At 37.8% G+C, this 26,814-nt stretch overlaps 1 protein-coding gene across 1 annotated transcript in view; it reads left to right on the top strand.

The window, feature by feature from the left end:
• MYPN (myopalladin) overlaps positions 1 to 26,814 on the top strand; it is a 63,680-nt gene that overhangs the window by 20,738 nt on the left and 16,128 nt on the right. The window contains exons 3-12 of the mRNA XM_009513510.2: positions 1,528 to 1,703; positions 3,264 to 3,315; positions 5,463 to 5,610; positions 7,169 to 7,240; positions 7,455 to 7,596; positions 8,544 to 8,567; positions 10,599 to 10,715; positions 11,451 to 11,805; positions 13,893 to 14,480; positions 16,792 to 16,939. Of these exons, the coding sequence (XP_009511805.1) occupies positions 1,528 to 1,703; positions 3,264 to 3,315; positions 5,463 to 5,610; positions 7,169 to 7,240; positions 7,455 to 7,596; positions 8,544 to 8,567; positions 10,599 to 10,715; positions 11,451 to 11,805; positions 13,893 to 14,480; positions 16,792 to 16,939 (1,822 nt within the window). The remainder of the gene's footprint in view (positions 1 to 1,527; positions 1,704 to 3,263; positions 3,316 to 5,462; positions 5,611 to 7,168; positions 7,241 to 7,454; positions 7,597 to 8,543; positions 8,568 to 10,598; positions 10,716 to 11,450; positions 11,806 to 13,892; positions 14,481 to 16,791; positions 16,940 to 26,814) is intronic.

The raw sequence follows: 26,814 nt of genomic DNA, 5'->3' as shown, positions 1-26,814 counted from the left end.
GTGAATACAATTGAATGGTTAAAAAAATGTATTGATTAATGTTTCTCTGAATTATCTAGGATGGAAATCTATCAAAGTACCATATAGGATGAGCCGGGAAACATGAATTGTCACCACTTATTACTCAAAAACCTATCCTTATCCTTTCCACAACTAATCTTATGCTGTACTGTATAGCAGGAAATACATTTGCCATTGCTTTGATAGCATTTTACCAAGTTACCATATAAAGGCAGATGAAACAATTATTCATTTTTAAAAAATCAATTGAATAAAAAATGTTATCAATATGACAGCCCCAACCCACACATGCACAGGACACATTAATCAACCATGCCTAGTTAAGAAAGCAGCAGTAAAAGAAAATACAAATATTTCTGTGGAGTTTTATATTTACCAATATTATGAGAAAACTTACGGTGAAGGTGAATGCACCTTAGTTTGGCTTCTCAAATTTATCTAGCTACCTAAAAATACAGGTATTTCTGAGTATTATCCCAAACATTTAATTCCAGATCCTACACATAGTACTACACCTTCTCTATAAAACCTAGATTGTCTTATTAAATTTGAATTTGGTTCTGCAAATCCACCTGCTTTTTCTCTTCCTGTTCTGTCTTTTCCACATTAACAAGCAATAGCCATCAGGCCTGCTCTCCCCTCCTACTTGCTTGTAGGTTGAGCTGATGGTTACTGTCATTAATACATCCTATGGAGCTGTCTTTTCAGGTGCTGCTTTCACTTTTGCTTGGATTCCTGCATTTTCTACTGAAACAACCCTTCTGAACACTGAAGGACTTAGGAATGCCTTAGACGAGAGCGTGAAGTCTCTAAAGGGCCCAATATATTCTTGGTTGTGTAGCTGGGTTTGAAAGAGAAACACAGCAATATGATACAGAAAAGAATTCAAGGTCCAGCTGTCTCAGTGGCTATGTCCCTGTAAGGAAGTGCCTCAATATTGTAAGAGATCACTTCTCTTTCCTTGTGACACACTTATGCCATCTTTTATAAAAAGCAGATTGTCTTAAATATATGACAAAACAAACAGTAACATTATAGTAAATTTCATTCACATTCTGAATCAACATGAACTTTGGAATCACAAGTGTCAAGGAAATTAGTTTACTTAGGTGGGGTTTTTTTTGCTACAGTTTAAGTCACAACACAGATCTGGATGTACCTCGAGAGAAATTCAGAGCTGGATTGACAGCATTCCAAATTCAGAGTTTTCTACTCTACTACTGAAATCTGTATATCAACAAAAATATGTGCTAGTCACGTACATAAACTAGTTTGTCAGTATGTTTGAATACTGCAAAGAAAGGAGCTCTATTATTTGCTGTAATTGAATATTATGGAAATCATAAATATTTTATTCCTATGACTGTTGATTCAACACTTGCCTGCAGTACGCTGTCAGAATCTTCAGGCTAAAACCCATCTATTTTATCATCAGAAAGACTTTCAACATTGTCATTCTAGTTGTCATGTTGTTTGCATTAAGAAACAATATTTTTTGCCTTGCAGGTGGTACTGTGAAGGGAAGGAGCTTGAAAACTCACCAGACATTCAAATTATCCAGACAGGTGATCAACACTCATTGGTTATTGTTGAAGCTTTTGAGGAGGACACAGGACGTTACTCGTGCTTTGCTTCAAACATCTATGGAACAGACTCCACTTCTGCAGAGATTTACATAGAAGGTAATGTTAGAATTGTTGCGGGTATTGGTTGTTGAAACTGGTCATACAGGATTAAGACACAATTTTGTATTTTGTATGTTAACTGTGTAATAGATTTGCCACCAAAAATACATAGCAGGAGTCAACACTTTTCATCATTGTTAACACATTTATTATTTCTCTGTAAAATACCCTTCAGACAAGCGACTGACTTTGCATATAATTTTATTGTGTTGCTTCTCAGAGATTTTATATATCTCAATGCAAGATTGAAGTCTAAAAATATTCAGATTCTGATGCCTCCTTAAATTTTTTATTTGTGGTCACTCTACAGAAATGTAAGAACCTAAACTTTGTGTCTATTGCTTATTAATCTCTTTTCCCTACAGTCATTATTACAAATTGAATATAGAATAACTTCATTCTAACCTTTATTGGGACCATGTATACAAAAAAAAATGCCAGCAATTTAATATTTTGCTTGCACAATAGGTGCTCTAAATAAAACAGAATATATATCTGCAGATGTAGGTCTCTGTTCTTTCTCCATATGCTATTTAATATATCCTACTTGGCTTAAGACAGGTCTATTTATTATATTGCTTTTTAACATGTTTTGGGTAAGGTTTTATATTGCATCCATCATTGTGTTAGCAGGATTACAAATTTAAAAGAAACACATAGAATATTTTTTTCCCTTTTGTCTGTTTTCCATTTCTCAGGCAGAGAAATATCCTATGAGTACCATCACTGACAACAGTGGGACCATTCATAAATTAAAGCACCCACCGTACTTAATACAAGGTTAATTTTGCTCTACCATTATTCTTTCACGTCCCTAACCTGACAGTGAAAGGATGAATCCTTTTTTAGTATCTGCACTGCCCCTGACATTAATGGGAGATGTCTGTGCTTGGCAGGGATTTACTATTTCTTCAGACTGGGGCCAAGGCCTGCTTTTACCTAACTCAGTGGATGTTGGATGGAAGCCATGGCTGATGGAGATGCTCGCTGGCAGGAACTGCAGAGAAAATGCGAATTCCAAATGCAGTGAAGGCTGAATCAGAAGTGTGAAATGTCTCAGTAAGACAGCTGTTAGTAAACTGAGCTAGTATCTTCTCCAAACTGTGCTACAAGGCACTAGTTTAAGAATAATAGCTGTGATTCCAGGTGTCTTTCTTTTTTTCCCATTTAAAACAAACAAACAAAACTAGTAGTATCAGGTGTTTGAGAAAAAAAGCTCTTACTTGATTCACAACAGCAATTACAGACTAAATCATAATAGTGGCTTTTTAAAGAGAACCTGAGGAAGACCCAGGTATACATTCCCTCTTGAATGCTGTTTTCCTCTTTTCAGTCACACCTCACCCCAAATCAGCCTCATGTCAATAGCAGTTCTGCACCTTACACAGTATGCAGCGTTGGTTCATTTCCACTGCAATGTGATCTTTTGTTTTGGCACAGCTTTATAATATATATCCTTAGAATGCTGTAGAAGAAATTTGAATAAAGGCTTGTATCTTTCATAGATAAACTTCCCCAAACTCCCCCGCTAAGTGATTTTGCTTTTCTTTTTCATAGGAGTCTCTTCTTCTGACTCTGAAGGTGAAATCATCAAAGACGAAATGGATCGGTAAGTTTAAAATCAATTACATCTTCCAGATTTCTTACAGTTAAAAAACACCACAAGTGTAGACATTTCAGTTTCCATTAATATTTTGCAACCACCAACACATTAGGCTTTTGTCTGGGCTTTCTTTGGATTGTTTGGGTTGGGTTTTGTCTGTAGGTTTGTTGTTTGCTTTACAAATAGTATGGAACAAATACACGTTTGCTTGTGTGTCTTCAACTTTAGCTTAAGAATTGAAACTTTAATAATAAATACAAACATAAGAAGAAATATGTTACCTTAGAGATTAAACTTCTAAAATTAATTTACTAAAACAGGTGCCATTTGACTAGACCCAGCTTAAATGCTGGTTTAAGTGTCTGACTTGGAAAAACAGTGTAGTAAAATTTCTCACATGAAAATATGGCGTGTCATGAAGTTTTTGGCAGAAGATACATGGATTATTTAGATTTAAGATAACAGAATTAATACATATGAACTAGAGTAAACTGAAATGCTGGGTACAGAAGACTACTTAACAATAAAAAGAAGAAAAGGTATCAAACATATGTAATCTACAACCTGGGAAATAATTTTATTTTTCCTAAATGAATCCATTCCCTATGCATTTAGAACCTGATCCAGTGCTGTTAAAATCTATAGTCTTTCAGTTGCAAAGTTTTTCTATTAACTGGAAAGGGAGTCAGACTGGCTGAAAAATAAAATAATCAATCTGTTATTTTGAACTCCTTTGTATGCATTAATTCAACCCTAAAAAAACCCAGTGCTTTATAAAGAGGAAATTTTAATCAGATAGATGCACCCTGGGTTTTTTTCCATTAATATATCAAGGAGGGTTATGCTCATTACAAATGTCATTTTCTTTTAAAATGCAAATACAAAACACTGCAGTGTGTTTGACTGAAGACCTCAGGCTGACAGCAAATCCTGTCTTAGGTGATTTTTACTTCAAAGTCATAAAATTCCTCAGATTGGATTGGTTTATGGACTTCGATAAATATAAGGGTCTAATATAAAACTTAAGTTCAAGAAGATTACAAATGTTTTGGGACAAATTGCTAAGTTTTTCATAGTTCTAGCTCAGATTTTTCAAAAGGTCTCTGGCATAGTGTATTTTCTTATTCATCTCATTAGGTGTTAATGTAGTATTGACCACGATCCTGATCACTTGATGGCATCTAAGTTGCTTACCTCATTGAATTATGAAGTAATGTATTGCATTCCGTATTCCTTAGGGAAAAAAAAAAAGAATGCTGCTCTAACATTGTAGCGGGATGTCCTCAAGTGATAGAATTACGAAAAATCAGGTTTGGGTATAATCAGACTGTCTTTATTCTTGCTTAGCTTCCAGCTGTCGTCACATAAATCTGGACACCTGTAACTAAAGGGAATTAATATAAGAACAGGTGCAAAAAAAGTTCACAATTTCAAGAGAAATCAGTGATCACAACAACTGTATGTTCACTGAGTAAGGCTTCCTCTGGTTTCGAGGCTGGCTTTCCTGGGGCAACCTGTGGTATATTCCAGAGCAGCCAGTGCATACCTCAAACTGAATAAAAAGACCATCTCTTCATTGTCTGCATTACTTTATTTAGCAATAAAAATAAATAGGGTAAACTCTTTTAATTCTATATAGAAACAACCTAAAAAGTGAAGAGGTGCCAACCTGTACACTACCAAAATTGCATGATATGCTGGTCAGAAAGCATACCTCTCTCTCTCTTATCTTTCAGCATTTAATTAGTGAATCTGTATCCAAGCAGACCATGGTATTTTCATTACCTTAATAGGCCCAAATCTTCACAGAAGCTCGGGGAGCAGTCCAAGAAAAACTAGCATTGTCCTCTGAGAAGCTAGCATCGCCCTCTCATGCTGCTCAGAGCTGGTAACAGCAGCTTTCGAGCCACAGTTGGGTTAATCCATTTATTACATTTATAACTGACCTAAGTATGAGATTAGAGTGGCACGATAGGCAGCCTGGTTTTATAAAACGCAGTTTACCTAGGAGAATGTATCAGTTTAGATCAATTAGAATTCAATCCCAGATGTAAGGCTGGGGTTGACATTTAACTGGGACAGGCATGACTAAGGGACACACATGTAGCTCTAGCTTCCAATTAGAGAACTTGTTTTTGGTTAATATTTCACAGCAAACCAAAGCCAGCTGACACCTCCTTGAATGCAGCATCTCCTGCTGTTAGAACTGCAACCAAACATCAAGAAACCTCCAAGGTACCATCTGCCATGGTTCAGCCTGTGTCTGTACCTGTCCAGCCTGTGTCAACACCAGTTAATCAGGTAGGGGAGACAATACAGTGAATTTCGAGGACCAAAAGCAAGCCCTGAAAAAGGTGTTTCTTCTACAGTTTGTGACTTGGAACCCGCAAATTTTCTAGTTTTTGCTCTGCTGTTGAACTTCAGCTTTGAACCTTACAGCCATACAGTAGTTGCATACCCAGAAGAGATGTCCTGCCTACTAGCTAACCTTTAGCACCTGGCAAAGGGAAGGAAACCTTTCATCCCCAGGTTACAGGCATCCCTGCAGCAGTGAGCAGGCAGAGCAGCTGCCGCTAGCTCAGCCAGCGGCAGAAATCCGTGTGCAATCCAGCAGGTCAGAGACTGAATGCCGTGAAGGGCACTTGGATGTGTAAGTCAACTCATTGGCCTCTTCACATTGCAGACTGACTCATTCACTTTCAATAGAGGCAGCCTATACCTTTTTCCTCTCCCTTTCCACAGAACTCACTTGAAATAACTTTCTTTCAACGAAACTTATTTCAAGCTAAATCGTTTCACTGCTATGTCTACCTTATATGTAGATATGCTTATTTTCCACCTAACATTTTAATACCCATATCAAAGAGTTTCTAATTAAAGTTAGCATCCATTTTGAGTCCTTTTTGTTGCAAACTACCAGAATATTCATAACTGAATCCTTACCTAATAGGAAAGAAGAGCCATATTTACTTTAAAACTGAAAAGTTAATGAGGAACTCGCTTTACACTGCCTTTTCAATGTTTACAGCCTAGAATTAGGTGGTAACCAATAAAGAGATACTGAATAGGTAATGTAACGCACGTTTACTTTTGACTACAAAGAGTAACCTGTAGTAGTAAGACTACAAAGAGAACTAAGCCTTTGCAACATTTTGCCATTCTGACAGAGGATGCCTAAGTCAAGAGTGACAGTTTTCTCAAAAATTACCACTTTTAATCTTGTTGGTTTACACTATCTATAAAACTTGGCTGTGTTTCCTGAGATACTGAGTCATTAATTCTGCTGTCCTGGGGTAGCTTGTATTGCACTAAAATGAAAAACTCTTTTAATCAAGTTACGTAAAGAAGTTTTCCAGGAGGAGAATAATTTAATTCTGATTTCACTGAGCAGGATCAATAGGGTGACATTCAACCTCTGTAAATTGTTTGGGGTTGGCAAAGGGGAAGAATTACAGTAGCACTCACACACACGACTTGACTTACCTTTTCCTTATTAACATCCACAAATATCTTGCAAGTAAGAATTTTTAAAAGCAGACTACCACCAAGCAGCCTATGTAGATTTGCCTTAGTGAAGAATTAATGACAGACGTTATATTACACTGCAGTGAAATCTTCCTTGCCGTGATTAACTCAATAAGGCAATAAGAGCATTTTTGTTACTCAGGCAGTAGTAACACATCCAGGAAGACCACTACAAGTTGTCTATAGAGCAACTTCTAGTCATTGCATTAAACATTTCGCTTTGGACTTCACCCACCGAAATCTCTTTTGCATCATTCCAAGCGCATGTTTCTCCTGTACATGGAAAAATACCCTCTGTACCCCTAAACATCATCATGTGTTTTGCAATCTACAGGCTCAAAGCCCCACTAACTATTTGCAAGGACTGGATGGAAGACCTATAATTGCTGCTCCTGTATTTACAAAGGTAATTTGTTCTATGACATTATTTGAAAACTAAAGAGGTCAATTAATAATATGGAGAGATAAATCGATTTTTTAGCTATCAAAGATAAAAAAAGGAATTATACCTTTCTTAAGCTATTCATGGATTTAACTGGCTTTGTGAAATCTTATGGAAATCAGTATTGCTTCCAGACCAATAAGACATTTACTGACTGTCTATTCATTTTCTCTATTAGATGTTACAGGATATTTCAGCTTCTGAGGGGCAGCTTGTTGTCTTTGAATGTCGGGTGAAAGGAGCTCCTTCCCCAAAGGTTGAATGGTATAGAGAAGGAACACTGATAGAAGATTCTCCAGATTTTAGGATATTACAGAAAAGTATGTTTTTTGTGTGGAAATACTGTGTCTAATAAAATACAGGCAAGCAACAAAACTGCTAACATAGCAACACTTCAAATTTCTTAGCACAATGGTAAGAACTATATAAGCCATATTTATGGCAATAAATCTGGGTTCCAGAAGCCAAAACTCTGGATGAATTGAACAGGATACTGACAGGTAGTATTTGTCTGAGATTCCCCAAACTACTGAATTGTTTTGCCTTCTGCTTTGATCCCTTTGCCACTTCAATGTTCTTTTCTAATTCAGCCTTACTTCTGCTGTTTGTTTCTGGTTTTGCACCATTTATGTAGAGATCCATTGCTTATAAATCCCTCATCTTTTAGTTAAGTGCTATTATAATAGTGCTTATGGGCAGTGGATTGCTTATTTATCCATAAAGGTAACCTGATGTACATGTTAGCATGCTTACACACACGTGTATGCACATGATACATGATAGGTTGTAAGCACATACTTCTACTTGAATTTTCAAATGCAGACAAAGCCCTGCAGTTTCCTCGTAAGTCACTGGAATGCTAAAATTGCTAAAACTCAGTAGAAATTCCTTAAATGCCACACTATATCAAACCTAAATGAAACAATGTTCTATCATAACTTGATTTCATGTGTGTAATATTTTCAGAAATTGTCTTCAAGACACAATAAAGTAGTACTAAGATTGCAAAAGAATACTTCTTGCAGAATTTATTTCCTATTCATAAATTCTCAGAAGCATTCTTAAGTGTTCATATTGTTCAGTGGATCTGACATACCATGCAGTACAAAGCCTGGCTGTCTCCACCACCCCTTAAACAGAAAATTGGATCAAAAGGAGTATTCCGTCATATTGAGAAAAGCAAGCTTCATATTTAGAGCTTAAGAAAAAAAATTATTGGCAAAAGTAAATATATTCAATCTACTAATTCTGCTCTTCTTCCCTTTAGAACCCCGATCTATGGCTGAACCAGGTGAGGATCATCAAAAGGCTCATACTTTTTTGATTATACAAATGTGATTTAACCTCACAAAATACTAATTATTTACACTCCATAATTTAGTTAACATCATTTCTTCTTCTCCCCATGTTCTGTAGCTACTAGTGAGATGCATTTCATTGTAGACTGTTCCATAAACATATATTTGAATTAATTCTACCACTTCTGAAGAAAATAATGTTTCCATTCTGCTTTGGCCCAGTTCTACTTTAGGACCTAAATGTTACCACCTTATGAGCTACAAATTAACAAAATTAATGTATGAGGGTCCTCTGTATATCTGAGGTTCAGAAGTACACTAGATGATGTAGGACTGAGCTATTTTTATCGAGTTACCAGTTAGGGAACATTGCATCAGATGTTTAGCCATGTCAGCCATTCCCTTTGCTCCCTAACAGCGTAATATGAGAGTATCACATCAGGTGTTCCACCCCTGATATCAGCAAATCGTATAAAAGTGGCTGGATTTGCTAATTTCAAGGGTCAGAGCAGAATGTAGGCTACTCTGCATGATTTGAGCAAAGAAACCTTATAGATATTGATTAATTCTCCATGATATAATCACTCTCCCCATTATGCTTTTCACTATTAAAAATATAAAGCTGCCCCTTTTAAGACAGAAAATTACCAAAGAGGTATTAATTTTTGTGAAATATAAACTTCTGTAACTCTTCTCCTTGCCCTATTAGAAGTTTTTTTACCCCTAAAAGTGTCTTGAAAGAGACTCACTCTCTCTGCAATGTCTCTCGCTGAGACTTAGGCATGAATAAATGGAGCTTCTACCAGAACCCACTGATGCCATTCCTTTACTGTCCAGTGGCATCACTGCTGAGTAATGTGAAGCAGTTTTTAGAGGGTAATCAGTTGGGTGCAGTTGTCACTGCCTCATCACCTGCTGCTCATTCAGAAGGAATCTGGATTTCCATGCACGCAGTGGTTGGCAAATACAAGTACTATAAACTAGATACTGTAATGCCTTAAACTAGTTCTATAATCCTAGTACTATAATAAACTATTATTCTCCTGTAGCTGTTCACAAATAATCTCTTTGTTGCTACTATATTTTCCTCAGTGATGACATGAAACAATCAAGTTTTAGTGTGGTATGGTCTTCTACGGAAATACTCAGAAAATATTAATCCTGTAGGGTTTTAGGAAAGTTTCTTGCAAAATGGTAGCAAAATAGTCACTGACTAGTTGAAGAAATGCTATAGCCCCCATATCAATGCACTTCGGATGTTACTCTCCCTCCCCAACTCAGCTATCCAGACAGACGAAAGATGTAAAATCCCATCACTATAGCTATTTATTAGCTGGTACTACTGCCCGGACATGTCGGACACTGGTCAGACAGGAATGTCATAACCCCAGATTGACTTTTCAAGATGGAATTTAATTTTTGCTAGTACAATTTTGCTAGCACATGTTTGGTGCCCATTAGTCTTCTTCACAAAGAAATGAAAAGGCAACTTTCTATAAGCACAATTAGCACAATTCCCCCTATCTGCAAATCTGCACTGGTCCTTTGGAAAATTCCAGCCTATATGTATGTGTTTTGCATTTCTTCACGTTGCACTTGAATTGTTCCCAGTTAATTATAACTAATCTTTCAATCTGCAAAGAGATAAAAATACATGTATTTTAGCGAGTTGTGAGTATAGAGTACACTGTATTTCTTCAAATTAAATTTTAAGTTCTTCAGAGAGAAAGTCGGTACTTCATGTGATTAGGAAAACAATTTCTGATGTTTTCCAAACACTGCTGACACCTGTTCTTCATTTTCGTTGGGCATGCTGGAGCACAGAGGGTACCAGTTGCTGCAGACAATGCTGATAACAGCTGCTGCACACAAAGGCTGCCAAAATTGATAATACTGATGAAACGAAAATCAAACGGGGCAAGGTGGAAAACCTTAAGGAAACGTCCCCGAGGGCAGTCAAGGCTTTGTGTGTTTGTTCAATGCATGTTGACTTCAAATAACAATACTGCTCTGATGCTTTGCAGAGGAAATCTGTACTCTTGTTATTGCTGAAGTATTTTCAGAAGATTCTGGCAGTTTCACCTGTACTGCAAGCAATAAATACGGCACAGTATCTAGTATAGCTCATCTAACTGTCAAAGGTAAGAGTTTGGTTTTGTCCTTTGCTTGCGAGTAAACACAAGCAGAGCAGGCTGTTGCACTGTACAGTCCAAGCTGCTTACCAAACATATAGATCTCTATGTCTTTTCAAAGTGTCTTTCCCCAGTTAGAAATGTGAAGGAACAAGGAGCATTAGGGAATGAATCCCACACAACCCTTCCAAAAACACAACTCTGCTGACCTCCCGATTTGGGCAATAGCCATTTTTGGAATCTCTATGGACTGTCTAGTTTGCTGTTTCAATAACCCTTTGGTGCAGAGCCCAAAGGAGGAAACCTCAAAATGGATTCTTTCATACTGCCTACACGATTTACACTGCCAAGGCACGAAGCAGTTAGGTGAGCAAAGTACAGTATGTAAAAGTATCGTGCACTGTTGACTGCAGTTCAGCTCAAGCTCTGGCAGTCTTCTTCATAACTAAAAAGTTAGAGAATTCTCTGAAAAGAAAGTTTGTATTTCAAAGATGCTGGTGGAATTCATGGAGGACATGACTGAAGACCACTGCTGGATCTTCTGAACAAGAACTGTGTCCCCCACTTTTACAATATTCCTTTGTTAAGGGAATTTGTTGTTAAACAAATGAGGTCAAACAACTCAGTCCAACAGCTGGAAGGACATCAGAGTGAGTTTTTCCAAGTGTAATTTTGTGATTTCATTTCACTATAATTTATGGTATTTACGTATCACCACCAAAAGTTTGATATTTGCTATTTCAGCATCTGAAGAAAGTAGTAATGCTGCTACCCTTCACACAATGGGCTCAATCAACTTAATTGCTGCTGAACATCAACCTCCCCCACGTACACCTCCCCAGACCCCCAAACCTAAACTTGAAGGTGTTCTTGTGAACCACAATGAACCCAGATCAAGTTCCAAGATAGGTCTCCGTGTGCACTTCAAGCTGCCTGAAGATGATAAAGGAAGTGAATCATCACCAGAGGATGGACCTGGTGCTACAAACCAAATCAGACCCACCTATTTCCAAGAGAGGATAAATGGACAGCCGATGAAAATACCAGAGCCAACATCACCATCCAAGGAACCCCCACCAGTACTGGCTAAACCAAAGCTGTAAGTAAAAGGCATTCTAAGTCTCAGGAGCATCACTGATATTACTTAGTATTCATAGACCAGGACATTATTGCTCTAGAGCAAAAAACTCAAACACAGACCAAAAAGACAGTCAGTATCACATGGCGCTGGCCTAATTAACCGTACTCTCAGAAAACATATTCTACAGAACTAGGTATTTTTTTCTGTATATCCCTCTTGAAAAAAGTGTTCTGCAAAATTAAAAGGAAAATGCTTTCCCTTTGAAGTTGTATTCAGTTCCACAAGGTTTTCTGCTGCAAACAAAAGGTGAACAACACTGCTTTTATGCAGGCAAAGTAAAAGCAGGTCCTTCAGATATATCTCCCTCAATTCTGAGTATACAATTTTGCTAAAACCAGACATATTCAGTCTTATACAAAGTATAGGCTAGCAACTAGCCAGCAACCTTAGCCTGAAAGGCCACGCCTCGTGACTTTTGTGTCTCACAGACGTAATCTCCTCCTAACACAGATAAAATACTTGGAAATGTTTGATAATGTGAGACCACTTGAACTAAAAAGCACCTGCATGATTACTGCGCTGTGAGCTCAAGGGTAAATTTTAAGAAGTAATGTAGTTTTCTTAGAGGACAAGTTATGGAATTCACACTGCAGTTTATTAAGAAATATCTTCTCAGCATTTTTGAAACCTCCCAAGTGTAGTTTAACAAAAAGCATGCAGAGTCCTTAATTTAATTTCTTAAATAGGCAGAAGCTTTAACTAAAGGCTCAGGAAGGACTATAAAGTAATTCATGGTGATCTTAAGCAGGGATGTAAGTTTACAGCATAAACACTACAAGTGAGAAGACAGAACTTACATACCGTGTAGCAGAGGAAGAACTTGGAGTAGTGTTTTTTAAATTTGCTAACCCCATATTCACAGCCCTATATACTTTCAGAGCTATAGTGTGTTTAAGGGGGGAGCAGAAACAGTATTTAAGTTGCCCAATGCCTGCATAAAGGAGAATTTCTCCCCCACCCCCCAAAAAAACCTGTAACAAAGGAGTACATTATTATGCAGATGTATATATGAGGGACACAAAATCAGGATTACACAACTTCTAACTCGCTAACGTTCTACTTTTTGAAAGCTTGAAACTGCTATCTTTATCTACCTTTAAGGTGATTTTTGTTTAGTACAGTGTAGAAACAATAATTCTTTTAAATCAAAAGAAGTTCTTTTGACTTCATGTGTGTGGTTTGTTAGTAGCAGTTGTGGTTTGTCTCTATTTCTACATTTTTCACTTTAACAATAGTTATTTAATACTCTACAATTTATTACATGATAATTTTCCATATCCTCTATGTCTTTTTTGGTTTTGGAAGGGGAAAATTTAGCCTGTTTTCCATACGCTGTATTCCCATATACATAGTAACTAAATAAACCACTTGAGAATGCAAAATAATTCTCCTTAACTGCAGGGTAAAAAAGCCCTGCAGACATATACAGTAGATAGCATCTAGGAAATAACAATTGCATGAAATGCAAGTCCTCCTTGAATGACGCACTCCTGCCTGTCACCGAACATCAACACCACCTAAACTACGTTGGTAATATCTCTTTTGGTGGATTATTACAAAGCTTTATTAGCCAAAATGCTGGTTTCAGAACCCACTTTAACAGGAGCTAAATAACTGCAATCTGGCTTACAAACACTCATTTAAAATCCAGTAAATCAAATCCTATTCTTAGTTACACAAGCAGAGAGGTACTAAGGTGACACAGAGCAGAATTTGACAATGCTATCCCTGAAATATCTTCAAGTAAGATTTATGTTTATATTTCATGTGTTAAAATGTAAGAATCATCTTCAGTGAAATAATTTTCAGACAAACAGCTTTTGTGACTCTGGCAAAGAAGGGGAGAGGAAGAAAAAGTTTATTTTAGTAGCAAACTAATATTATGCTCTTCTCATAATGTTCGAGAATATGTCATGTAGCAGTTTCCCCTACCTCTTACTGTATCACAGGACGTAGAATTTTTCTCTCGCAATTCACACCTGGAAGTGGAGTCAGCCAGCATGTTCAGGGCTCATGACCAATTCTGCTCTTTGTTTTATATGCAGTGATCAGACCCAGTTAAAACAGCTCCACAACCAGGTCTTGCTTGAACAACAGCAGGTGCATCAGACATCTACAAGAGAGCTGTCATTCAACACAACTTTACTGAATTCTGCTACTTCCCTCCATCAACAGTCCACCTCAACTATGTACAAACAAAGCAAAGGCTCTGCTTCACAAGCATTCAGCTATACCCGACCTAAGCAGTTCCTACCATCACAAACCACACCGCCTACCAGCTCCTCTTCTAGCTACCTAGTTACAACATTCAGCAACGTCCCACAAGGAACTCAAAGAACAAATAACAAGGAAAATTTCACCGGAAATCCTCCACCTGCTCAATCAAGGTCCTCAGGAGGGTTGACAAGCAAGAGTGAACAGTCTCTACCAAGCCCTAAAGAATCCATGGTGCCTCCATTAACGCTTTCTACATCCAGTGTAAAACAGTTTCAGCCACAGAGTGTGACTCCTGCTCCCATCTCCCCAACTGGCCGGATCCAGAATCCAGTAGCTTTCCTTAGTTCTGTCCTTCCTTCATTTCCTACTGTGCCATCAACCAATGCTATGGGGCTGCCCAGAAGTACACCGGCCACGTAAGTAGCATAAACCATACGTGCAGAAGCAGGGGCAAGAAATACTCATAAACTAGGATGTATTTCTGTTCAAGGGTTCAGTAGGGAGTTTACTGAAATGCAAGTCATTCATAAAATAGAAAAGTGAGTTATTAATGCATTCTGGTCATTTCATCTACCCTTTACATTCAGTTAAGAAAGGAAGGGATAGTAGCTTCTATAATAAGATACATCAAGGGTAAGATAAATTCAAGATAGGGAAATGGTAGTTTATAAACAGATACATCCAAGAATTTGGGACTCAGAGATTCATAACACTGTACTAGTGGGAGAAAAGAGATTTCATGAGCTTGCAGGATAAGTCAATCTAAGACCATTTGCCTATATGAGCCATAAAAACATTCTTACCTATTGTAAGCTATGAGTAAAGTTTTAAAAGGTACCTGATAATGTAAATTATTTCTTAGTCCAGGCAAACCTAAACAATAACTTACAAAAAGGTATTTTTCTGGTTGCAATACTTTCTATATTTAAAGTCCCCCAGATAATCTCAGGAGAGTTAATGTTTTGCACATAAATATTTTAATTGACAACCAGCATGATTTCTGTGATAATATGGCTACCACCATACAAGCAAATAAGGAGGATGATGTACTGGAAAGATTGTGGCCTGAAGAATTTCTTCTTTACTAGTAGAGTTGAAATTAATATTCCTTTCGCAGGCTATGTGAACCCTATGTTAGCATGGCTAGCACCAGTAGATTGATACAACTTTTTATCCATAGAACTCCAAATTCTGCACAAAGTAAGGAATATTTACCCCTTTTACCAATGGAACACTTCAATGTAGTGATAGCCATCAGTAAGTCACAGTCTCCTAACTATTTTGCTGACACAACATCAATCAATCTGTAACAAAGTGTCCCTGTATACATAACATTCACCACTCTGTGTGCCAAGAAATTCTGCCTTCAAACCATTATTGTACTCCGACTCCCAGACTTCTGGTTCCCCAGCGCAGCCACGTGATTGCCATTACCCTGTGGCACGTGTCTGGAGGCCTTCATGGCAGGCTACATAATAAAGTTATAAGGTTCACAGTGAAGGTTTTAGCTATATCCGACTCAAGCCTTCAGCCTGCTTTCACAACATTGCAACAGCAAGCAAATATCAGCTGCAACTACTCATCCACTCCCCTTCCTCCCCTTCCTCCCCTTCAGAGCTGGTGCACAAGTGCTCAAGGACTATTCTCTTTGCAATCACAATTGAACCTTGCAAAGGGCTTTATTTTTTCTAACTGTTGTACAGGCTTTACCAAATAAACCCTTACAATATGCCTACCCGGTAGAGTAGTTAATCATGTTTTCTTCGTTTCACCTTTCCTGGGCCCCAGCCCAGAGCTGAATTCCCACGTAACTAGAGGTCATCGTGCTGAGATTCAAATCTAGATCGCTACACGGGAGAGAGTTAAAGTGAGGGCACAAAAGATCAGGAAAGAACCTGAACATTATCTGTGCTAAAGTGAATATCTATTGAAGTTTCACCTTCCTTTTTTTGTCATTATCAATTATAATAATTCCAGTTACAAAAGCAGCGAGAGATCACCATCCCTGCAGAACAACAAAAGGAAGATATCTTGCAAAGCAAGCATTAGTTATGCCTTTTACCTAGATCCCCTGTTATTAAGGTGCCAGCTCCTGGTAAACCACTAGAACATTGCACACTCCCTAGTAGTGTGCGGCTGCCGTGCTTCGGCAGTGCATTCTCTTAGCCTTATTTAAGAATGTAACTATTTCCAAACCTGCCTAAAATAAAACAGACTACAGCTATGAAATAAAAACAAAAAGAACTTTGATGTTAGTTGTCATAAAAGGGTGAGAGAAATGAAAGAAGTAAAAGTTCATGGAAAGAGTAAATGACCAATGAAGATGTGAGATAAAGATCAATGAGAAATTGTATCACCTTTTAATTTTTTGCCTGATACAGCAAAATGTACAAACTATATACCTATGGTAACACCTACACACATTTCTTCAGCATTCATTGTGACATCATTATTCCAGGATAAATATAAATGGAACTTAGATGCTTATTATAGTACTATAACGCTTATTCTCTATAAGATGTGTGTCCTTAATTCCTGCGGGCATGGGAATGGGATACACATTTAAAAGAGTAGCAGAAAAATCAAATCCCATATTTTGCTTTGGCTTCTACATAAATAAATAATAGGTTCCTCCAGAAAACTGAAGTATAACATGTCATATCACACAGGTGACAAAAAAAAATATCCTGATTGCTGCATGTTAGTATCAGAATTTTCTTTTAATAGCCCAACCCAGGGAATAACAAAGAAAAATCTGAAGCCTCTGCTGCTAGCAACAGATGATGCTATTCGGGAAAATAAAGCTGCGCTTGTAAAGGACCTGGAAAGAAAACTGCATTTCAGAGATGATGCTAATCAACAAAGTAGTCAGCAGGTAAGAAAATTGAGTGTTACTAAAATAAATATCACTCATGAGCAAGATATGTATTATGGCTTGTGAAACAAAAGGTGTTTATGTGCATAGGCTGCTACACTGCTTTGCAGAGTAAAGTTTTGTGGCAAGTACTTGTTTCGAATAGCAAACTGGTGCTTTAAATAGGAAGTATGAGAGGATGCAGTTGTAGAGGGTTTACTTTGTGACTGAACAGCATTTTTAATTTCTGATAATCTCTATTAGACACCGGTAGGAATGTAAACCTTTTTTCTTTTCATGGAAGCTTCTGTACATTGGATTTAATTTTTTCACTTTACAAGTTGTCAAACTCACTGCACACATACACATTCATACACCATATATTTTTAACACAAATTAAGGAGTAAAGTAATCAAACTGTTTAAGAAATGTTTTCTGTTTTTACTTTGGTTCACTAAAATGCAGTATTCAATTTTTCGCATAAAACCTATTTTTCAAGATCTCATGACTTATATGAATTGACAGGGACTTGTTAGGAACTTAAAGTTTTTGGTAGCTGTTACTGGCATACAGTGAACTTTAGGCCTAACATTATTAGAGTTTAGCAAAATAACAAGGCTTTTATGCAGTTCAAGGAACTTAATATCAATTCATTCTTAACTGGAATCAATCAATTTGCAGTGTCTACAAAATAAAAGAAGAAATAAAAAATGAAATAACATTTTGAGGTTGAGATCACTGTAAATGAGGTCCAACCACTCTCAAATAACAGTAGGACACACTAAGGACTGCTAGATAGCTTTCTGTCTGTAGGCGGTTATGCTACACTCGCCCTGGCCACAGGGCCCTCCATAGCTGTCCCACCAGCTCAGGCTTAACACAGCGAATAACGGTTTACCCTGATCTGTCATCAACAAAGCAACTTTTCACAAGGTCTGTTAGCCCTTCTGACAGAGAACATGCAAAGATAAGCGAAAAGCCAGGGAGTCTCTGGAGTAAATTACCCTCTGTGGACAACTGCAGTGTAATCCCTGTTTTTTTTATTTTGCTGTTGACCTTTCTTTCTGACAGATCACGCTGCCAAAGCACTTTGAGTAAAACAACTGGCAAGCAGTATGTTTTGCAGATGAATCACAAGTGTTACAATTTGTACTTGCTATGGTAGTAAGACAAATTATTTAGAGAGCTACTGTGAAATACCTATCAGTCTTTCGAGTTAACTGCATGATAACCCCTTTAGAAACAACGATCACTACTACTGTCAATGTTATCTGCTGACAGCAAAATGTTGTTTATACACTTACTTGCTATTCTGTGTGAGACCAAACCAAAATTCTCATTCCCAAATCCCCCAAACACTGAAAAACATCAAAGCTGGCACTTCTCTAATTGTTTTGGTAATTAGAAAGCCAACGGTAATGAACTAGAAAACAATTTTAGGATTGCTCAATAAAAGTCCCCTCATTTTCCCCTCAGTTTCCACCTTTAATCACTTCTGATTTTATTCTTCCACATCCAGAAAAACCACTGCTCAGACTGACTCCAGCAAATTCAAGTCTGAGTGTTCTTCTCAGTGAAAGCAGTGATTACTTAAAAGAGATGAGAGGATGCTATTATTTTCCAAAATTCCTATTGCTTTGCCATCCATAGAACAATCAACATCATGAGAATAGTATGTTGGAGTGCTGGATTCACACCCATAGATTTTGTCCTGGTTTTTCCTGTTGTAGTTAACACAGAATTAAAAAGGAGATATTTTCATCCTACGTATAGCATATCTGCATTAAATTGATTACTATAATGGTAGAGAAGGGCTTCTTATTCACTTTCTCATAAATAAGAATGCAACTCTCCTCTGTATGAGAGATCACTATGTAATGAATGGAGTACAGCATTCAGTAAGAATCTCAAAGTGTTGGCCTCCTTGTATTTTCTACATGCTTTTTAAAAAATTCCTTCTCATAAAATGTGTCCTACAGCATATTTTTATTTAGAGAATTGTATTGTAACCCCATATTTCAATAGCAGCATTTGGTCTCATTTACAGTATCTGCAGAGCATGTAGAGATCATCCAGAATGAAAGCTGCAGATGACAAGTCTGTTTCTTAAAGTACTGGTATTGTCTTATATTACTATATAAAGTGCAGTAATGAACATGAGTGATTTACATCCTGGTGCTCTATTTATTATCTACCATTGACTTCCATATGAAAAGTGCTTAGTTTACAAGCCAATACTTTCCGAAGTGTCAGCATTATGCACTCAGCATGACATCTAATAATCCAGCTGTACTCCTTCTGTTTCATCCAGTACATCATTCATCACCAACAATAAAGAAATCCAGAATCAGATCGTAGTTGGTTGTTTTGCTGATGTTGCAGGAGACAGAACAGATTAGTCTCTGGTCTTCTACAGCTGTGATGATCATGCAGTGCTGACAGAAATACAAATAGGATTTTGCTAAGATTCTAGACGCAACTTTGATCAAGTACATGCACTAACAAGCTGTCATTTTTACCAGAAAAAAACCCACCACACCTGTCATTTATGCAGACAGTGGCATGCTATGTTGCCAGGTGAAATTTCATCACAATTACGAGTATTGAAAAAAATAGGTTCAGTTATACCAAACACCTTCAGTCAGATTTGCTCAGTTCTTTCAAACAGAAGATAGACTAAATGAGGATTAGCTTTAGGCAACTGCAGGAAGAGGTGAGGACAAATCCCAGGATACAGGAGACTCAACTCAGTTTCTTCCTTGGCCAGTTGAATTCATAACTTTTAACTCCTGTAAGGACAGTCTAACTCCTTGCCAGTGGGTATGTGTACTGTTGGTGCTGTCCCAGGTTGCACAAATAATTAAGCATTCTTTATCAGCAGGATAAAAATCTGGAAATTCCACCCTTCAGAACAGCTTCCTTAACAGGAGACCTGAGCCCTTCTCTCACCTTCTCCAGCCCAATGAATAGAATTTAAGACTTTCAGGCAGTGTGGAACAGGCCCTTCTTTAGCAGGACATTTCAGAGAGCACTTCAGCTTAATGGCTAATGTTGTCTGAGGAAGCTGCTTGAATCATTTCTTCCAGTTTGGGCTGGAGAAAAGAAACAGACTGAGAGACAGAGAGAATCACTCTCCTGCCTAGAAACTAGGATAAACACCTGGATTGTTGTCCTTGATGTAGTGGATGTTTCAGTATTTCTGCAAAGTGAAAGGAGACAAGAAGGACAAAGAACTTCCCCGTCCGCTCATCCCCGCCCCCATAATGTTTTATTAGCATGGAGCTCAGAGCTTCCTCTTGGAGACTGAGCTTGAAATCCTGTGAGACAAAGCATCCAAGTCTCATGACCCCAGTGAGTGTCTGGGCTACGGCACCATTTGATGAAAGGAGAGTACAGCCAGTGTTATCTCCAATTCCCAAAATCTGTCTAGTCCTTTGGACATTTTATCTTCCTTACAAGTAAAGTATCTTGGTAATATTCAGTTAGAATGCGCCATGTAGAAACAGAGAGACGTGTGGGGTAGAAAGGGCAGACAGAGAATTCGGGGGGATTTTGACAAATGGAAAAAAATATAAATGTGTAATACAAACTGATGCTTTTAACCTGGTTTTTGAAAACATTTACAGGCTTCACCAAAGGGACTATAAATAGAGGAAATTCAGCTTTATAGGCAAAACTCAGAAAATTAAAACTTACAAATTAATTATAGCATCTCCTCAAAGCTTTGCTATACAAATAATATAAAATAGAAAAAGGAGATAATTAAACCTCAAAATCCTGTACAGGAATAAAGGAATTAACTGTGCAATAATAAAGGAAAGAAGAGTTAAATATCTATGCCTGGTTTATACCTTTTGGTTATAAGAACTACAAACTGTGCTCACATATCTGTGTCATTTACTATGAAGACTATCATGTGGCAATGCTGGTTGGCTGTGTCTTACGAAAGACCCAGATAGCAGCATGGTCACTGCCTTATTTTTAGGACAAAGAGTAAAGCTACAGCTGTTTAGAAAATCATGCACAGCCCTCACACGAGTATTCTTTACTTTTGCTAGGGAATGGTTTATAAGAAATTTCAGAGCAGAAGCGATGCAGGGTTTGTCCAAAAGCTTTTAGATCATTAAAAACCATGGCCTAAGTAAAGGTTCACCTAAAAGTAAAGCCATATGCAGAACCCAACTCATTACACAGGCCACACCACCACTAACACCTCAGCACTGATTAAACAGAATCATCTCCTCGCAGTTCCCATAGTAAGCAGTCAGCCTCCTCACAAAGGTCACAAGAATCACCAAGAGCTCTGTCCCCCAGAGCACAAGAATTACACTTAATGCAATCACTCCAAAAGTCTTGCTCAAAAACAAGCCTAATATTATCTCCCAAAGGTCAGCAAACATAGGCAATTTTGGACTAAGGATGGGAATTAAATCCCAAGGAGCCCTCATGGAAGTTTGTTTGCTCCGTACTAGAAATGAGAAGAGGTTAAGAACCTGACCAAGACAACTTACTAGATCTTGCCATTAGTAGGTATAAACTCCTAATAATCGTGGGAATGAATAGTTGAGCAACCACTTGTAGCTGTCTTCTCAAGATCTAGATCTAATCAACAACAAAGTACAGACAGGTTTTCCTGGTAAGGATCCTGACTTGCAGAACTCAGCACCTAGGAATGGGAACCTGAGCTCCTCATGCTTTCATGCACACTCCTAAGCCACTCACTTCAGCTGAAATGTCTGTGGAAGTTGTAGATACACACCTCATTTGCTTTCTCTTCTGTTTCCCTCTTGCTCTATCACTTTGAGCTGAACTGTGTTTTGAATGTTGTCCAGCTGAGTACCACAGATGAGTTGCTAGACTCTTCAAGGGTTTGTGTTTACATTTGGGTAGCATGATATTCATGCCTTGTGCCATATAGTAGGGCCCAACTGCAAGAAATAAGTCGCTTCAGTGGTACCTCTCCATAGGACACGATAGGTGAAGAAAAGCATGTACACTGAATCTGTTGGGTTTTGATTCCCACTTCTGAAAGAAAGAGGGATTGGGGAACAGGGAGAATCCAAACAGATTATTTCAGTCAGAGTAGCCTAGATTAGACGTTGAAACCAAGGAGTATTACAGCTTGGAAACAGACAGAGATGCAGCATATGCCAGTTTCTTGGATAAACTGTTAACTGGATTTAGAATAACTCTGCCAAAAAGCCAATCTAGTAAAATTTACAAAACTGGGATTAAATTGGGAGATTTGTCTGGAGCTAGCAATGAGTGGCAAACAGAATTATGTTTTTATACAGTATATGAGAATCAACATTCCAATAAAGTTCTTCCAGCCTTTGTATTTGTGGTAATTTCCATGGGTTACTATGCTAACATCAGAATATTTTGATGCTACAAGCTTCTACTAACTGTAAGCACGTATTCTTACTAGGATCTGAATCTTGCTAAAGTCAACAGCAAGATATGTTTTAACTTCAACAGATACAGGATTTTAGAACTCATACTCACACACATAAAGGTGCTTATAAACTTACAGAAGTTACTACAGTCTATGTAATTCCTCTTTTTGCCAAAAAGGTTCACAGGTAGCAGAATGGCCCAGGAGCTAGATTACTTGACTCAAGATCTAGGAGAACATGATCTAACTACCTGCTCCATCACAGTCTTTCTGTTACCTTAACAGGCCACTTAAGCTTCTTTAGGCCTCAATTTCTCATATGTAAAATGCAGGTAATAACCCTGCCCTGAAGGGTGCCTTGCTGTCAGGTGCTCAAAAAATGACGGTGATGGGGCCAAATAGGTCGATCACAGAGACAAAATGATGTGAATCTGTACCTTCAACAGGACTTGCTTTGAGAAAAGATTTCGTTTGCATTACATGGCAAAATGGTCAAATTACAATCATCCAGCAGCACCTAACAACAATATTGCCCAGGCAGTGCAAAGGCTAGCAGCTCCCCAGAACAGAAGCTGCATTTCATTTCTCCACCTGCCCCAAATTCCTACTAGCACTTGTCTGACTTTTTTTTTCCCCCCCTTTTTAGTTAACTTCTATCTCACACCTGCAGAACAGGTTACTGTGGGATCGGATGACCGCCAGTGATGGCCGGAGGGACATGTGGGAGCATATGAATATGAGCAGGGAGGGAAGCAAGGGAATGCCGCTGCTAGCACAAGCTGGCAACTAAACTGGTCCAGCTACACTGTCAAACATATAATGAATACGCTCCACGTCTCTGTGGCAATAATGCTGCACAGCTCACTTACAAGGTGCTACTAATGACTAGAGAAAAATGGTATGGAACTGCTTAAGACACATACTCACCAGCGTATTTCCTGGCTTTGCTCTGGCCAGTTTTAAGTCTGTCTTATCCTTCTACTAACACCCCACCAATATTAACGCAGCCACCACTGCCTAATCCCCTTTTGCTAATGCATGTAAGTGAAATACCCAGGTTTCATAAGTTGCAGTCTATGCAGCATATATTGATATAGATAATTATATATAATTACGATATATATATGTATTATATATATTCTAATTTGTACAGAACATTTACACCTCTAGATAGGAGCTTGAATTTTATAGTTTTCTAGCTGGGAGATAGCACAATTTTAAACATCTGGCTACTACATTAAACAAGTTTGTGAATTCCTGTCTGTAAAAATTTCATGTTCCAGGGAAGTTGCCAAAAAGCAGCTGGAGCCCTACATTTTTGACCCAAAACCAGAGCTTGAACCTTTGTACTCTTTCCCTTAGTCTCCTCAGTATGCTGAACTGCAGCCTAGTTTTAACTCTGTACCCAGTGATCACATTGACTTGTTCTTTGGGTGACGCTTTATGAAATACTTGTCTGAACCACAACCACACTTTGCCTTACTGCACTTATGTAATCACACTCAGAAATAGCTTTATGGCTCTTGTGATAAAACCAGTTCTTCAGAAAGCCATATTAACAAATAGTTTCTGTTCTTGCTAATCCTAGAAGAAAATCTTCCAAACAAAAAACCCTCCAAGATTACATTGTCTATACAACTGTGTATTTCCACTTATTTCAGAGATTCCTGTTCTTTACAACAAGTTTGGTATAACACCTTCAGTCTATGCATGATGGTGTTAAAATTTTCACAGCAATGTTAACTTAGTCTCGTTGGTTTGTGTGTAAATTTATGTTAGCTTATATACACACACTAAACACATTTAGAAAGACAACGTCTGAAGTATGAGCACAACACACAGGCAACACTCTGGGGCTGTGGAAATCCTGACTTCAATATTCTCTAATTTAAAATGTATTTCTGAATGTAACTCCTTAAAATGACAAGTCCAAACACATGCAGTCAGCCTGCACAGTTCCTAGCCAGACTGTTGCTTTAGCATGGAGACACAATGACTCTTGTGGGCAGAGAAGCAACCGTCAGTAACAACAGCCCAGCATTGGTAGTGCAGCAACATGCATTTGTTCTGACAAACTGCTGCTTTTATTTTATACCTTTTTCTGTGTGTGCACATACATCCAGAGTCACATACACTCAAGAAATGTCAAGGAAAACCTGTCCGTGGCCCCCTGAAATGCATTCCTTCCTATATCACATTTTCTACTGGAAGCAGATGTATGAAAAGGAAGAACTGCCCATATTTCTTAATAAAGTGAAGTTTCTAAGAAGTTAGTATCTTCAGCACATCAGTCAGGAAAAAAAAATTATACACCATGTTCACAGAAAACTTTTTCAGATCTAAAACAGAGGCAAGAAACATCAGGTTAATTACAGTTTGAAAATAATTGCCCTAAGTTTAATTTATGTTAGTTGGTTAGACAACTTAAGACAAACCTGTACCTTCGGAGTAGAGGTAATAAAAGATATTAACTGTCTCTATCAGCATTGTTTGGTTTCATCTGTAGGTCATCATGGTTACAGCAACTCTATACTATTCATTTCTTTTCACATACCACAACTTCTTTTGGACAGCAGCAAATCTGAAAAAAAAAATCAGTATGAAAAATTGCTGAATAAACTCAACTACCCATAAAACAACCTGGACTCTCCCATTAGCTCACAGTATTTCATTGCCTCTTAACTCTACTCTGTAACATTTTGTTCTGAAGCCAATACCTTACTCATTAATGTCATGCCTTGAAAGTGTAATGGTAATGCCTTCCTAGCCCCAGTACTTCCCTCTGCTAGAGAACATATGATGAAAAACTCACTTCAGGGACCAAGCAATGATTCCCCGATCTTCAACTACACAGTTGAGGATGTATTAAAAGTATAAAACTACAATACTGCCTTTTTAATTTGAAACATTATTCTTGTTATTAGCAATTTTCATTTCCAAAACCTGATTTTGACACAGTCACCAGAAAACTGAACTAAAGAAAAATTTGATCTAGAGATTAGTTATATCATTCTGAAAAAAGTCATCACATTCATGCTTCATAGGTCTAACGAAACATGCATCTAGCTCAATAAAGTTGAAGACTGTATATAACTAAGATAGTCCAGTGGCAGATTTATGTACTGCCATAAAAGAATGATGTTAACTGTTGGTAAAGTCACAGGGCAGTAAATACCTGGTCTGCTGACTTCCAGATTATGCAGACTGAACAGTTTTGTATGTGGGAACAGATGCAGGCCCCTTACTTTTTCTTCCCTTGTTCTTTATTATGTTGCCCTTAACAAATAAAAGGTGTTGGCTCCTCCAAAAGCCCTCTTTCAGGTTTTATTCTTCTAGACTACTGCTTTTGGTTGCCATCTCACTGAGAAGTCTTAACACTTTTAACCCCTACTCATTCTAATTTGAGTTCAGAGTTGCCCTCTCAGAGTAAAAATTCTTCACAGACTTACTGTGTCCAACTTCTGAGATAACCAATTTGTGAGTCACTTCACTTACTCTGTCCATCTGCCCTGTTGCCCTCTAAACCTACATAACACTTGAAAAACAGCTTATCTTTACAAAGGGAATAACAGTGCTCAGAAGTGCTCAAATATGATAAATGAGAAACATGTATCCAAAACAGTGTATTTAGCTTTATAATTATGCTGTCATATAACCAACATCCAGAAATAATTACATAAGTTTTGAGAGGCTCACTACACAATAAACAATAACATGTTTAAACAGGCAAAAATTAGACTTTCTGTACCATACTTGCTATATTGCCCTGGCCTTTTTTCATGTTACAAATAATCAGATGATGGAAATGAAAGGAGAGAAAGAGATTACCCCTATCTTAACTAATCCTTAATTAGTCTCCACATTTCCAAAGGCCACACAGCATGTGAAATCCCTGAAAACAATTTCATTCTTAGAAGAATTACATATAGCGTCTTCAAGTCCTGCTGGAAATTCAAAAACTCAGGGTAATCGTCTCTCAGTAGATGCAATTTTTTTGCAACAGATTTTGCTCTCGACAGTCAAGAACGACCTAAACAGCATGAAGGAAACTGTTAAAGCTCTCAAAGAAATGGAAGGAAAGCAAAACTTTCTTCTTTCTTTCTGAAGAATATGTTTTTCAGTACATTGCTGGCCACAAAGTATTTAGGTCTGAATTCCTTAATTTATGGAGGACTCCATAACCAAAATATGACAGCAGTCCATTTTGGTGATATGGGTGCTGCTTAAAACATAGTAGTCACTCCCTGATTCTTACTTGATTCTTCATTCCTAAAAATACACAGGCTTTTTTCAGTATCAAGGGTAAAAGACTGATTGCTTAACTTTCCCTTAGAACACTATTATCAGCTCTTGCCATCTAAAGGGAAAACGATAGCTTTGGTTGGTCAGAGATCAGAGAATCTCCAGTTTTACACTGGCTCAACTGAGATTAGAATTTGATCTATTGAAGTGATTTGCTGAGACATGCTGTGTGAAAGAAAAAAAGCTCAACAAGACGAAA

This window comes from Phalacrocorax carbo, chromosome 13 (assembly GCF_963921805.1).
Source record: "Phalacrocorax carbo chromosome 13, bPhaCar2.1, whole genome shotgun sequence".
Classification (NCBI taxonomy): Eukaryota; Metazoa; Chordata; class Aves; order Suliformes; family Phalacrocoracidae; genus Phalacrocorax; species Phalacrocorax carbo.
Note: the sequence above shows the minus strand (reverse complement) of the source record. Positions and strands in the feature narration are given on the sequence as shown.